This window comes from Terrapene carolina, unplaced genomic scaffold (assembly GCF_002925995.2).
Source record: "Terrapene carolina triunguis isolate 2854851 unplaced genomic scaffold, T_m_triunguis-2.0 Scaffold66, whole genome shotgun sequence".
Lineage (NCBI taxonomy): Eukaryota > Metazoa > Chordata > Testudines > Emydidae > Terrapene > Terrapene triunguis.
The window spans coordinates 21785334-21801220 of NW_020664417.1; the positions used below are offsets into that span (position 1 = coordinate 21785334).

Below are 15887 nucleotides of genomic sequence, written 5' to 3' on the forward strand. Positions count from 1 at the left end.
TCTAAAGTTTCATGACAAAAATATTTATACCGGAATAAAAATAACTTATAATAAAACTAAACTTCTTTGGAGAAATATTTGGTCCAAAATTGCCTTAAGCTCATCTTGTTCTGTTGTGTACTAACAGAAAAGTGAAATTTACAGACTCATGATCGCTACAATGTTGGCACACCAGATTGAATCCCAAAGAGGAGGAAAGTAACTGACTGTGGAAAGAAGTTAGGCATAAAAATGGAAGTTTCTAGATTTTGCCTGAAACAGTCTTATCTGCAGAAAATTCATGCCTATCTTAGCCCTGCAGAAAAATATAGACATGAGAACGTAAGACTTATAACCCTGCTTTCAAAAGAAGACATTACACAATCCTTCCAGCCAAAATTTTCCCATATAAACAAAGTACCTATATTAACTAGAAAGTCTGTAAATTGCTAACTATATGCTCAACAATTTTTATAGTATTCAATTCTGTGTTTTGAACAGTTATTAAGCATTACCATTCACCTGTCACCATTTTGCTTCACAGACTTGCAATGTAAATTTCAACTCAGATTTCCATAACCCTCTGATCAAAGATGCTGTCCAGATGATCAATACCAATGAACAAAAACATCAAAGAACATAAGTGTTGCCAGACTCCTCATTATGCTCCCCAACTCTGTGTAGCTATCCCTGCCCAAACACAATGCTATAAATCCTTCTGTAAAGCTGTAATTCACTAATAAGTCTATATGTCTGAGACTGACTCAACTTTTTTGGGCTGATATCACTACAATTGGTTTAACTCACAGAGCTTTTTAGGATGGCTTGTGCTAATTATCTAAAATATTAAGATTCCTATAATATTAAGTTTCTCATTGTCTTGAGGCACTTAAATACTATATACCGTATAAGAATCTAATAAAACTATGTACAAGTAACCAAAATAATGTTAATACGCCCATTATAATTATCATATAGAGAAGGTTTCAGAAATATTACTATTTTTATCTTTATTTTTCAGTACCTTAAATTTTCATTTACATAAATTTATTTTGGGCTTAAGTATATTATGTTTAATTTCAAGACAGAAGGTGGTTTGTGTGTGATCTTGAGTGCGGAGAATATTTATGGAAAGAGATTGTGAGATGACCCAATGACTATCTTTTGAGTTATGTGTGAGGTTGTGAAAACATATACGTTTTACTCTTAACAACTAAAAGATTTGACAACTCAAATTTATGAGACAAAATTATGAGACAAAATTTTGATGAATTTGGTCCTTAGTGAGGACAACTGCATGACATTTTTGAACATATTTGGTTTAAAAATAAAAATTGTTTTTAGCGTACAAATTATTTACCATCAATGAATGCCACAAAATTTATACTGAATTCAAGTATTTACTGTGCCATAGTTAGGACCCTACCAAATTCACAGTCCATTTTGGTCAATTTCACAGTCATAGGATTTTAAAAATCGTAAATTTCATGATTTCAACTATTTAAATCTGAAATTTCACTGTGTAGGGGGCCTGACCAAAAAAAGCAGTTGGGGGAGGGGAGGGGGGTCATAAGGTTATTATACGGCAGGTTGCAGTACTGCTAACCCTTCTTCTGTGCTGCTGCTGATGGCGGCGCTACCTTCAGAGGTGGGCAGCTGGAGAGCAGCGGCTGCTGGCCGGGATAACCGGCTCTGAAGGCAGAGCCGCCACCAGCTGCAGTGCAGACGTAAGGATGGCATGGTATGGTATGGTATGGTATGGTATTGCCACGCTTATGTCTGCGCTGCTGCCTGCAGAGCTGGGCCCTCAGTCAGCAGCCGCCGCACTCTGGCCAGTCAGCTCTGAAGGCAGAGCAGAGGTAAGGGTGGCAATACCGCAACCCCACTAAAATAACCTTACAGCCCCCCTGCAACTCCCTTTTGGATCAGTACCCCCAATTTGAGAAACTCTGGTCTCCCCCCATGAAATCTGTATAGCTTAGGGTAAAAACACACAAAAGACTAGATTTCACAGAGGGAGGCCAGATTTCACGGTCCTTGATGCATCTTTCATGGTTGCGAATTTGGTAGGGCCCTAGCCATAGTGTTAGCTTTATCCTGGTGTTTCTCAGCAATATTTTGGTAGTATTTCTTATGTGTGATAGAAACTGCAGTAAAACAGTGCAGTAAATGCTGATTTTTTTTCCATATGGCCAGGGTATAAATGAGTCAGCTCATAGAGATAGCATGTGCTGTTATATTCACATGTATGATGTCTGATCATTTGAGGGGGGGGGACGTCTCTGGGGAGGTTCTGTGTCTCTTGCCATAAAAAGGAACAGATAGCAGAATTGAGTCAACTTTCAATTTGGTGCATTCTGGGGCTTCCTCAGGAGTGCCTCTCAAATGTGTATAATATTTGGGGATTCCGTTGTATGCTGCACATTAGGGCAGACACCACTAAGGAATATTGAGAGAAGAAATAAAGGCAGACAAAGATTCTGCTTGCAACAAATAAGAGTGAGTTAACTGAACCAATCTCACAAAATGGGCTATGGGCTGTTAAGATATGGGCTATTACTTGTACCCGTTCTTTCTTTAGCTAAGATGGTTTGTCCTTCCATAAAGGTAGTGCATATTTAATAGTAACATATTTCAGTTAATCTTAATGTAGTTACCACCCTGGAAAAATAGTTCTCTCTAGGAACAATCTCAGACTAGTGAACATAACCGTATACATGAAACAAAAGACCCAAATGAGAATAGGAAAGAAAAGAGCCAGTAGTAAGAGGAGGATAACAAATAAAGGTATAGAAAATGTATATAACCACTTACTGCAGCACTTTTTCCTGGAAAGTTGAAGAAGGCATCAGGACCATATTTATGAGGCATGTGTTTTAACACAGACAATAATTTTCCAGCATGTGGTGGCTATTAAAAGAAATTATCACAAATATCAAACATTTGTATATTATTCTGATACATATTATAATGCATTTTGACACATTTCTCATCCTTCCACAGACAAACACTAGGCCACCACATTAATCAGGAGAGTAATAGTCAAGGAAGTGTGTCAACTCAAAATTCATCTTAGACATCAACAGCCCAGTTCTGCTCCAGCTAACTTTTCCTATTGAATTCAGTGGCAGTAATCTCAAAATAAAACTTGAGAGCTTACATCTCTACTTCGATATAACGCTGTCCTCGAGAGCCAAAAAAAATCTTACCACCTTATAGGTGAAACCACGTTATATCGAACTTGCTTTGATCCGCCGGAGTGTGCAGCCCCGCTCCCCCGGAGCGCTGCTTTACCGCGTTATATCCAAACTCGTGTTATAACGGGGTAGAGGTGTATCGAGTGTTATAGTTATGGTTGCAGGCCAACAGTTTTAAGACTGTTTTTTCACTTGCCTATAACTTTCCAGAGGTGTGAAACTTTTAATGACTGGTCTTTCTCTGAGGTGAGAAGTAAAGAAATTCCTTTAAACTCCCTCAGAGTTACAGGGAGTGTGGGGGAAGAGGGGGAGAATGAAAATCATGTTTTTCTTGTTTTCAGAAGAAACTTCAAACTGTTTGAGCCTAGGAAACAAAAAATAATAAACTTAAAACTTCATATGAAGCCAATCACTGAAGACTAATCACTGTGCCATCTTAAAAAGGTATTACAAAAATAAATGCTCAAAGCAAATCAAAATGATTCACACATGTGCAGAAAATAATGGGAGGAATGGAGATCACAGTTTAAGTTGACTGTCTACAGCACTGTGGCACGGCACAAAAAGTTGGATAACTAGTGCTGCAGATAGTTAAGTTTAAGATTTAGGAATTTCCTAGCAATGCAGCTATGTTTTTCTCCTCCTTTTCTCCTCTGTATTTGTTCTTTAAGAAGAAAATTAAATGCAAACAAGAGAGTCAGGAAATAAAAACATTAACATTACAAAGAGAACCTTAACTCACTCACACTGAACATATGCAATGTTTTTAACTACATTCGCCTTAAATCTAAACCTTGATACACAATATTTTCTATGTGAGCAATTTGGAGTTTTGTTTAAAAATTAAAATTTTAATTGAGCATTAGCATAGGTTTTTATATTTAATAGGTATTTGTTTTTACTTAGCAAGAAACCAGATCTGAGAAGCCTTTTCTCTATATTGAGCAGGTTATTTTAGGGGCCACCAAAGCAGGATTACAAATATGTTTTCAAAGAGCTTGGAACAATTCTTAAAGCAATTGCTACTTCCATCAAAGTAGCAATTCTGATGTTTAGATTCCACCTGGAGGAGACAGTACATTTGGTAGCATCAGTATCCTATGAGAAAAAAAAGTTAACTTTAGGGAGGGAGGTTGTCAGGAGTGTTCGGTTCTCCTATTCCACTCCAGGTGTAAACAGTAAAAAATTTATACTAGGACTTTTCACTTGGAGTTCGCTTTGGAATCAAGCGGCAAGTGATATTACAAGACTGCCTTAAATTCAGATCTTTCTACAAATTCCTACTTCGCTAACCAAATCAGTTTCTGCAATATTTACCCGAAAGAAAAAACGAAGTGAGAATAGACACTCTTTGGGTTGTGTATGTGAGAGGTAGTTTTTAATCTACCTTTTTTAAATGTCTACATTTTTTTTTAATCCTCTGCTTTTTTTCCCCTTCGTTTCATGTAACTTAGTTATAAAAAGAAAAACAGGTACCTACTCCCATAAAATTATTTGCAGGTATATAAAGACGACAAGTGCTACCTTTTTGTCAGGGGGAAACTGGAGGCACTAAGTATCAATATTTCTAGAGCTATCAAATGTAAATCTAATTGGTAACTTACGCTTCTACACCATATATTTTATTACTAATATGCAAAAAGACATCTATTGATAATACTACTGGGGGGATCCCTACATCTTTGATAGCTTTCACATTTGGTTATTAAAAATGTTTGCAAATAACCCTTTTTGTTTAGAAAGATTAGGAGACAGTATAACCAACATTAAGACAACAAAGTTGTTTACCCATTTTCCTTTTTCTCCTTGGAGTTTGCTGAAGAACAATTTTAGCTCCCGGACCGTCAAATTATAGCTAGCCAGCACTCCCAACATATCAACTAAGAGATCTGAAGGAAAAAATATTAAAATGATATACATGCAGCTCTGTACATAATGACCAAATGCGTATTCTTTTATTTTGTCAATAAAAATGCTGTGTTAAGGTTTTATATAAAGACAATCATATTTAGCTCAAATAAATGTATTCTGTTGCCATCTAAAGTCATACCTGCAATCATATTGTCAGCTTTATCAATTCTCTGTAGCACTTGTTCAACAAGCCCCACTTCTGTGCAGACTTGTAGGTTCCGTATACTCTTCTTCAGGATTGCTGTAAACATGCTCCATACCTCAGCCTGGCAAGTGATGTCACATTTATCCAACAAGTCTACCATGCAGATGATACTCTCTCCTTCTTGGATAATAAAGTTCATTTCCAGATCAAAATGTCCCCCTACAAGCTTTAAGTGAAAAAAGGCAAAGCATTAGTAACAATCATTTCCATATATCATTTTACATTTAGGACTTGCTGTGCAAGTTCCCAGGGCTGTGTGTTGAAACATTTACAGAGGTTGTGGGGCTGGATTTGGATTAGATTAGGGAAGAGGGATTGGATGGCGGCAGACCGTGAGTCCAATTGCTACTTCTGTTATGGATTCACTTTGTAGCTTTGATGAAGTCACTTGATCTTTCTGTGTTTCAGTTTGCCCGTCTGTAAAAGCACTTCCCACATAGGTAAGAGAACAGCTGCTGCAAAGAGCTGACCTACCTCACCAGAAAATGTTGCTCTTTACAAACATTAAACTGCACTTCGGGTATATTAGATGAAAAGTGGTTTGAAGTACAGTATCAACTGCAATTTTACTTCCTAAGCAAAGGTACTACGACGTTTGGGGGGGGTTATTTCTTCATTTTCAAATTATAGCACAAAACAGTTGTATCTGAGTGAATGTTAATGATCATTTTAAAAGTGAAGGAACAGCAGCACTGCTTGGAGCCCAACACTAATGATTATGCCTCCTCCTACAGATTTGCTAATGCACTTAAATCTAGAAAAAGCAACTCTTCAGAACTTTTTGTCATGGACCTTTCTTGAGCAGAAACTGGTGCGTTTGCCACATTAGGTGGTTTCTGATGTGCACAAGGGAACAGCTACAAAGAAATCAAAACTCATCTTCACTTGTGACCTGAACTAGAATTAGAATTGAATTCTCTTGAGGTTAACATACTAACCTACCAGTCTCACCAGGCCCTCATATTTCTAGACTTTTCTAGCAAGTTAGATTAATATGAATACAGTACTGTGACATCTTAGATATAAATTCAAGTTTGTGTTACATTTTTCCTTCCATTTACAGAAAGGCTTTCTAAAAAACAAAAATAAATTTTTGGTGAATTCCGTTTCTTTAGATCTTTCAAGTATTTAGGTGGATGTCACAAAGCACTTTCCCCCTTCTTTCCTCCTCCCTTCATCTGCCTTCCTAAGAAAATAATGTCATGATTTCAATTTGGGACACACATGAGAAAATCAAATATCTTGATACGTTTGTGGAAGGGGAGTGAGTAAATCTGAAGAGTTAGATGTGGATATTTTCAAAACTAACTAAACAAGTGAATTATATTATTTGGACAGGTTTGATCAGTTACTTAGAATGACAGCTTAACAGGATCCAATTAGAAATTCAGTTGATTTCCTTCTTAAAGTTATACTGTGACAGAAGTCATCCCCCCAAAATACTTATTCTCTCTTGCCTTCTCATAAGCCCCCACAGCTCCATTCACTTGGTCAAGTATGTCTAACAGAACAGAATTGTTGCCCTTAAATATGGTAAGTCAAACACTCAAATCACTGTAGAATATCCAAAAGGTCCTAAATTTTGTTTCCAGGTTGGAAGCAGCACCCTTCAACATTCTGAACATAAAGCAGTGATGTCAAATTCTATAAGAAATTGAGAAAGCTAGCAAAGGTGATTGAGATTGTATAAAGAAAAGGAGAGTTTCTGAATGACCATTTAAAAAAGTTATTTATATTTCCCTTCCATTTTCACTTTTCCTGAATTCCAATAATTTAAGAAAGTAATTAAAGAAACATCTAACAGAGTATTATCTAGTAAATTCACAGGACTGGGAGTTAGGAGATATGAATTCTATTCCCAGCTTTGCCACCAACTTGATCTCATCTTTATCAAGTCACTCAGTTTTCCCCTTCAGTAAAATGAGGTTCATGTCTATCTTAATTCATTCATGGTTGCCAAGTGCTTGAGATCCTTGGGTGGAATGGGCTAAAGTAGTAACATCACAAAACACACTTTAAAAAAAAAAAAAAAAAAAACAGAGAAAAAAGCCTGAAGACAATTGGATCAAAAACAAGGAAGCGACTCTCAAATTACTATTTTACACTGAATGCAAGCATATCACCCACCCTAATAGATTGATTGCAGCCTTCCTCAAAAGGACAGTCTCCCAAATGAAACTTTACTTTTACTTTTTGGTTTCTTAGTCATCCTTGGTGCAAATACAATGGCTATACGTTTGCTGTCCGCTAAGAGTCACACCATAGTTTTTAATTTAATTATATATTTAGTTTAACTAACCAGTCAGGAGCTATCACATCAGAACTGTACAGGTCAACATTTAGTTGCAAATAAGATGACCCCACCTTCACCCTATCACTTCTACTATCAACCCTTCATTTTTGGCTACACACACCATTAACAGTAATCACACACCCAGGAAGCTATCAAATTAATTTTCCAATCTAACCAGTAAAAACAAATATTTCAGCAGGCATTACATTAAAAGTATATATCTAGTGCAGTCACTACATTTTAAACATTTCTCCTTTAAGTGTTTTAAGTAATACCTTTTGACAAAAAAATTGACAGGAAAAGCAGTATACACAATGTGGACTATATTTGATATACTCTATGCATGCATACCCATTAGATACACATAAGCACACACACACTCTACAGTATGTCATATTAACCCTTTCTAATGGTGATTTGGAACTGATCAACCTTCAAAACACAAATTTGTTTCCAACGACAGGGATCATAATCCAGGCCCATGCACTGGCTAGTTATTATCTGAGCTGCAGTAATGGCTGTGCACAGCAAAATGTAATCTTCCCAAATGTCACAGTAAGTTATGAATATCTGAGCAGCTTAATGCACCTTACTAGCCATGAAGTGTGAGAATGTAATCTTATTACTTTTTTATGGTTGTATTTTTTTGAATAATGTAGCCTTTGAACTGATGTATAGTCTTTCCCTGCACTTTAGCATGATTTGGTCTCCTGTGTCACACAGTACATTTTTCAAAACTCTCCAATTCAACGTATTTTAAGTCTTAGACTGAACTTCATAAACATTCTTTATAGCAACCCACAGGGTGGCATAACATTTTCTTTCTATAGGGTGTAGTATAATGTGTAAGCATACAGCAATGATTTTAAAGCACAGTGTTCTAAGTATTCTAATACATCTTCACAGATTTTACATTATGTCTTTAACATCTGCCAGTTATATTTACTTTCAGAAAAGAAAGTCATAACATCAATAGCTGGAGCTCTTCAGTAAGCACAAGGAATTTCTGCATTTGATACTTTGAGACTAGGAAGAATGTATACACTCTTCAATTCCAAGCCAACACAAACAGTCAAGCCTTAAGTATGTTTCTCTCTTTCCTAACCTTTCTAGAAATCAGCAGATTAGGAGTGAACTGTGCAAGTTAAGGTTTCCCTCTGTTAGCAAAACCTAGAAATGGCGAGACAATAAAACAAAATTTAAAGATAGGAATGAAATGACAGCTAGGAATTTTCCGTCTGACTTAAGATGGAACGAGGATTCACAAGATATAGGAAGAGCTGCTGGGGCTTGTTTATTTGGTGAGGCTACTGCCCCTAGATACAGAAATTTTCAGACTTAACACATAATTAGGAGGTTGCTCTGAATATAAAGTAGCTACCAAACTCTGCCCTACTGGAAGATCAAGATTTAAGGATCTGGAATTATAATTACAGGGCAGCTGTATATGCCACTAATGAAAACATTTAAGAAACTTCAGGTAAATAGGGAACTCCTTTCCATGCACGGTGTAGCAAAAGTAACTAAATTAAGTCTGAGACCACAATTAACTTTTGTTTAGGAACAGTCCAAATCCACAGCACTGAGAAAGCCACTGAAGTATACTAATTTAACTTTTTTTCCATCTTCTCTTCTGAAAGTTTAAAATGAAAGATAGACATGAAAACTGAAAGAGGAAAGTAACTTTTTTTCCTCTTTTTCCGTTGCTTTCCTTCACCCTGTCAAGCTCCTGTCATTTACCTAGCAAATAACATAGGTTTGTAAATTTAGGGCAGGGTATAGCAAGAGTGGCATCTCCCACTCATTTCACACCCACGTTTACCAAGCTACTTTTGTATGGTCCAATTAATTTTACTATTATTGACAGTGTGATCAGAAGTGCTGAATTAGAAAAATAAAGTAATGTAGAAACCTTTATAGAGGTTAAGAAAAGTGAACCCCACATTTAAATTTCCTCTGCTGCTACATGGGGATGTCTCTCACATTGGAGTCTTGGTAATATAAGGGTTTTGGGACATGCATTGACGGGAGAGAGGGTTTGAGTCTCCTACTGACGCTCCCCATTGGACCTGTGATGGTCAATATGGCACTACATTTAATTTTTGAACACAGTATGGATCACTGCACAGATAATTTTATATTCTGAATTCAAAGCTATGATTTCCCTCTTTGGGATAGCCTTAAGCATATGCCTACACCACAATTTAAGGTGTAACTGAAGTGCAGGTATGCCTACCCATGCCTGCTTTAATCTAGCCTGCATAGGTAACAGCAGCTGTCCAGATGCAGCAGCACAGGCTTCAGCATTGGCCAGCCACCCAAGTACCTGCCTACCAGAGACCCGGGCTATATATTTGAGTTATTAGCCCCTTTTGGGGGTCTGTGCTGCCATCTTCACTGCTACACGAGCTAGATCAATCTAACATAGGTATGCCTACTGCGCTACAATTATACCTTACATTGCAATGTAGGCGTACTGTCAGTGACAATACAGGAGAGTCACATCTTACGCAGGGGTTAGGTTCTAAAGTCAGCGCGTAAGGCGAAAATCGTGTATAGTCAAACGCTCGAGTGGAATGGCGGGTGGAATCGCCCGCACTACAGGTACAGTATTTAAATTGTTATTTTTCTCTTTTTTGTTTTGTTTTGCCGAGTGCGTATAGCACTGCTCTACAGCCAAAATGCTTCTGAAATAAATGTAGTCAAACTTTACTAATTCTGGGTCACTGAGAACGAAAATGATGCTTAAAATTGTTGATTGGCTCTAGTTTTCAAGATATGCTATTGGGTCAGTATATACGACCCTTGACTTGGGAATGGCGGAGGATAAATGAGTTATAAAGGGAAGGGATCCCAATTTAAACCAGAAATGACTAAAATACATCTTTGACTGGATCTATGAATAAATCTATGACTGAGTTTGGACAGTACTGGCTTTTTAGGCAAAACAATGAATGATGCAATCTGAAGCTGGTATTGCATCATACATGATATGAATTGCATCATGTTATTCCTAGAAGTCATGGATGATGCAATCATAACGAAGCTTACATCACTCTGCTGAACAAATTGCCCTATATCAGCTGTAGAAATCATACAGTGTCGTGCTCTCTTATTTGTCAGTGTTTGATTTTGCAAAGGGACACATTTCTGTTTAGCCAAAGTGAGCAGAGATGCCTCGTACTTGTGTGAACAGTGCAGATAACTTCTGCTATGTTTGTGGTGAAGTGACTTTTGCATCACAAAAGCGTAGTATAACCACTATGGTTAAGAAAGCCTATCACCTTTATTTTGGCTGCAAAATTGGAGATCAGGACAAGAGGTGGGCCCCACACATATGCTGCAACACTTGTGCAACAAATCTTCGCCAGTGGTTGAACAGGAAAAGGAAATCTATGCCTTTTGCAGTGCCAATGATTTGGAGAGAGCCAACAGATCATACCAGCAATTGTTACTTCTGCATGGTGCCTCCAGTTGGGAAAGGTGTGTCAAAGAAGAAAAAGTGGACTGTGCATTATCCAAACATTCCATCAGCTATACTCCCAGTACCCCACGGAGGAGTACTGCCGGTTCCTCATGCACCAGAATCATTCTCACTTGAGTCAGACGAGGAAGAGGAAGAGGATGAAACTTCTGGTCCTGAACCATCAATGTCACAGGACCCACATTTTCTCCCATCCTCCTCCTCTGAACCACACCTCATAACACAAGGTGAACTGAATGACCTTGTCAGGGATTTGGAACTACCCAAGAGTAAGGCAGAGCTGTTGGGCTCCAGACTACAGCAGTGGAATCTCCTGGCAGGTGATGTTAGGGTTTCCATGTTCCGTGACCGTCAAAAGGATCATGTCCCATTCTTCTTCATGGAAGGTGATCTTGTAGCCTGCAACAACATCGATGGTGTGATGGCAGCCCTCAACATCGTTCACGATCCAGATGAGTGGAGACTGTTCATTGATTCATCGAAGACGAGTCTTAAAGCTGTTTTACTGCATAATGGCAATGTTTTGCCATCAATTCCAGCTGGTCATGCAGTCCATATGAAGGAAACCTAGGACAACATGAAACAACTTTTGAGGTGCATAAACTATGACCAACATCAGTGGCAGCTTTGTGGCGATTTGAAGGTTGTTGCTCTCTTGCTTGGTCTGCAGACTGGATACACAAAGTACTGCTGTTTTCTCTGCGAATGGGATAGTCGTGCAAGAGATTCCCACTACGTCAAGAAAGATTGGCCAACCCGCCAGTCATTGGAGCCTGGGAGGAAAAGTGTTCAGCATCCACCACTTGTTGAATCAAGGAAGATTTTGTTACCACCCTTCCACATCAAGCTGGGTCTGATGAAGAACTTTGTCAAGGCCATTGACAAAACACAAGCAGCTTTCAAGTATCTCCGTGGAAAATTTCCAAGGTTAAGTGAAGCTAAGATAAAGGAAGGTGTCTTTGTTGGTCCTCAGATTCGTGAACTTCTTCGAAATAATGCATTTGACCACGCACTGCGTGGCAAGGAAAAGACGGCATGGAAAGCCTTCCAGTTAGTGGCAATCAATTTTCTCGGAAACAACAAGGCAGACAACTACAGGTTGTTGGTGGAAAACCTCCTCAAGGCATACAAAAGCCTTGGTTGCAACATGTCACTAAAGATACATTTTTTTACACTCTCATCTAGATTTTTTTCCACCGAACTGCGGAGCAGTGAGCGACAAGCATGGCGAGCAATTTCACCAGGAAATTGCAACAATGGAGAAACGCTATCAGGGCAAATGGAGCCCATCAATGCTTGCAGACTATTGCTGGACAGTGACAAGAGATGCTCCATTTAATGAATACAAGAGACAAGCCAAGAAGCGCCGAGTAGACACGGAATAGGACTAAACTATGTACAGAATAGTTTTTTGCCTTTTGTTTCATAATAAATTTTATTTATATAACCCTTTTGCTGATTTTTAAAGTGTTACATAAACAGGACAGGTGAAATATTATCATGTAAAGCAACCATAAACACATGAAAAGACCTAGGTTTACAATTTATGATTAAAACTCTACTATCTACACAATATACATAGACATAAAATGTAAAAACTTAAATATCTTAGAAACAGTAGCCAATCAGTTGTTTTAATTGTCATATTTGAATTCAGCACATCAAAATACATAATAAATAGCACATTTTATCTCTGAAGCAGACGACTTCTCAAAAATTGTAGACCAGTGTAGTTAAAATCGCGTAAGTTAAATGCGCCTATGATGCAACTCCACTGTATATCATCTCCTCCCCCTCGTCAAAAGGAAGAGGAAAGTTTTGCTTCTAAGGCCTGGTCTACACTACAGGGTTAGGTCGAATTTAGCCATGTTAGGTCAATTTAAAAATGAATGCGTCCACACAACCAACCCCGTTCCGTCAATCTAAAGGGCTTTTAAAATCAGCTTCTGTACTCCTCCCCGGCAAGGGGAGTAGCGCTAAAATAGACTTTGCTGGGTCAAATTTGGGGTAGTGCTGATGCAAATCGACAGTATTGGCCTCCGGGAGCTATCCCAGAATGCTCCAGTGTGACCGCTCTGGACAGCACTTTGAACTCCGGTGCACTAGCCAGGTACACAGGAAAAGCCCTGGGAACTTTTTAAGTTCATTTCCTGTTTGGTTAGCGTGGCGAGCTCAGCAGCACAGGTGACCATGCAGTCCCCCCAGGATCATAGAGCGTAGAATGTTTCTACGCTCCCCCTATCGTCTCCGTCCCTGAGGTTAAATATAATAATATAATTATTATTAGGTTATCGTAGATTAGAAGGCGAAAAAAACGCACTCGCGATGACATGTTTTCCGAGCTCATGCAGTCCTCCCGCACTGATAGAGCATAGCTTAATGCATGGAGGCATTCAGTGGCAGAGGCCAGGAAAGAATTAAGTGAGCGCAAAGAGCGGAGGCAGGACGTGATGCTGAGGCTAATGGGGGAGCAAACCGACATGATGTAGCGTCTGTTGGAGCTGCAGGAAAGCCAACAAGAGCACAGACCCCCGCTGCATCCACTGTATAACCGCCTACCCTCCTCCCCATGTTCCATAGCCTCCTCACCCAGACGCCCAAGAATACGGGGCTCCGGGCACCCAGCCACTCCACTACAGAGGATGGCCCAAGCAACCGAAGGCTGTCATTCAAACAGTTTGGTTTTTACTGTGGCTACAATAAGCAATGTGGCCTTGTCCTTCCCTCTTCCCCCACCCCACCCAGGCTACCTTGTCAGTTATCTCTTTTTTTTAATTAATTAATTAATTAATTAAAGAAAGAACGCATGGTTTCAAAACAGTTACTTTATTTCGAAGGCGGGAGGGTGGTTGACTTACAGGGAATTAAAATCAACAAAGGGGGCGGGTTTGCATCAAGGAGAAACACACACAACTGTCACACTGAAGCCTGGCCAATCATGAAATTGCTTTTCAAAGCTCTCTGATGCGCAGCGCACCTTGTTGTGCTCTTCTAATCGCCCTGGTGTCTGGCACGAAACGATTGTCTGCCGTCGCTTTTCACGGAGGCAGGGGCGACTGACGACATGTATCCAAAACCACCTGCGACAATGTTTTTGCCCCATCAGGCATTGGGAGCTTAACCCAGAATGCCAATGGGCGGCGGAGACTGCGGGATAGCTACCCACAGAGCACCACTCCGTAATTCGATGCTAGCCATGGTAGTGAGGACGCACTCCGCCGACTCAATGCGCTTAGTGTGGACATACGCAATTGACTGTATAAAATCGATTTCTAAAAATCGACTTTTATAAAATTGACCTAATTTCGTAGTGTAGACATACCCTAAGAAACAAGATTCTTTAGGATTTCAGATCAATAAGAATGTTTAAGTGTATAAGCCAATACTCATTTTTGTGGTTTACAACCAGTTTTTCCTCAAATTACATGCTAAGACTTGAGTTTGTGGTTTTAGGTTTCCACTACAGAAGCTGAAAGCACACATCTGTGTCCTGTCTACATGGGCAAAAAAGATGATTCTTTCCTGTCTTGTTAGTCTGTGGTACAACACAGCCAACTCAAACCGCTTAATGGTGTTTACCTGTCTACATAGCACTGAAGGTGCTTCAATTGAGTTAAGCTAGCTCAACTGACAATTTAACAATTTTAAAAAAGCATCCTTTTTGCCCATGTAAAAACAGGACCCTAGAGATAAGAATCCTCCTTAAACTGGTGATATGACCTATACCAAGAGAAGAGAATTAAGAAGCAACATCCTACCCCTGTTGGTTCCACCTCTCTATCCAGGTATCAGTTGTGCCTCATCCACTCTGATCAGGTTAGTTTGTGTTTTAGCAGTGCTTGCACAATTTTTACATGTTGCACATTTTAAAATAGTCAACTACCATGTTTTAAAACAAAGAGGAACTGATTCTACAGCAAGCTAAAAACAGCTTAAAATTGTTTTGGTTTTACATTGACTTATTTTAATATCTGGTTTAGTACTTGGATCCGCATTTACTTATGTATTTATAAAGCACAAAGAATGCTCTTCTAGAAAGGGACAATTGAGGCCTTTTATCATTGGTCACAACTCCCATTGAATTTAAATGGTTCCCAAGGCTAAATCTGACCCAATGAAAAAAAATTTTTTTAATTAAAGTAACTATACATGTTTTCGTGTTATCAGTTCGGTATCTTAACAGCATAATTTTACACATTTTATTAGTTCAAAGCGCAAGATTATAGCAAAGCCCTTATGAAAAAAAGCACATGAACAAACTAACACACAGTTCAAACTCAAAATACTAAATCATTCCACATCTTATGATGAATTTAGCATTTGTGAAAGGTGCCAGCTTGACAGCATGGAAAATGAAGATTTTTGTTTTAGTTCTGGCAATCATTTAATTCAAAGTTAAAAAAATATAAGTCTATTGTAGACAAACCCTGTGGGGTAAAAGTATGGCCACGGATGCCTCCCAGGTATTAGGGGAGTTTAGTCCCTTCTCCCACAATATTTTGGGCCACAACAACAAAAATTGCCCAGAATGCACTGTACTAGACAGCAATGTCAGGAGCCGTCATACATATCTAGGTACTATACACAAAAATCAACAACTCCAGTGGGCATGCACAGCACAACTGCATGTCAGATTATACAGGTGAAGCCAGGGCCGGCTCCAGGCACCAGCTTGCCAAGCAGGTGCTTGGGGCGGCCACCCTGGAGAGGGGCGGCACGTCCAGCTATTCGGCGGCAATTCAGCGGACGGTCCCTCACTCCCACTTGGAGCGAAGGACCTTCCGCCGAATTGCCGCCGCAGATCACGGCTTTTTTTTT

General features: G+C 39.1%; 1 protein-coding gene across 1 annotated transcript in view; it reads right to left on the reverse strand.

Annotated features, from left to right (window-relative positions):
• Positions 1-15887, reverse strand: part of LRBA (LPS responsive beige-like anchor protein) — a 558096-nt gene that overhangs the window by 484923 nt on the left and 57286 nt on the right. Inside the window, exons 3-5 of the mRNA XM_024207579.3 lie at positions 5227-5458; positions 4965-5065; positions 2794-2889 (exon numbers count right to left, since the gene is read on the reverse strand). Coding sequence (XP_024063347.2) covers positions 2794-2889; positions 4965-5065; positions 5227-5458 — 429 coding nt within the window. The remainder of the gene's footprint in view (positions 1-2793; positions 2890-4964; positions 5066-5226; positions 5459-15887) is intronic.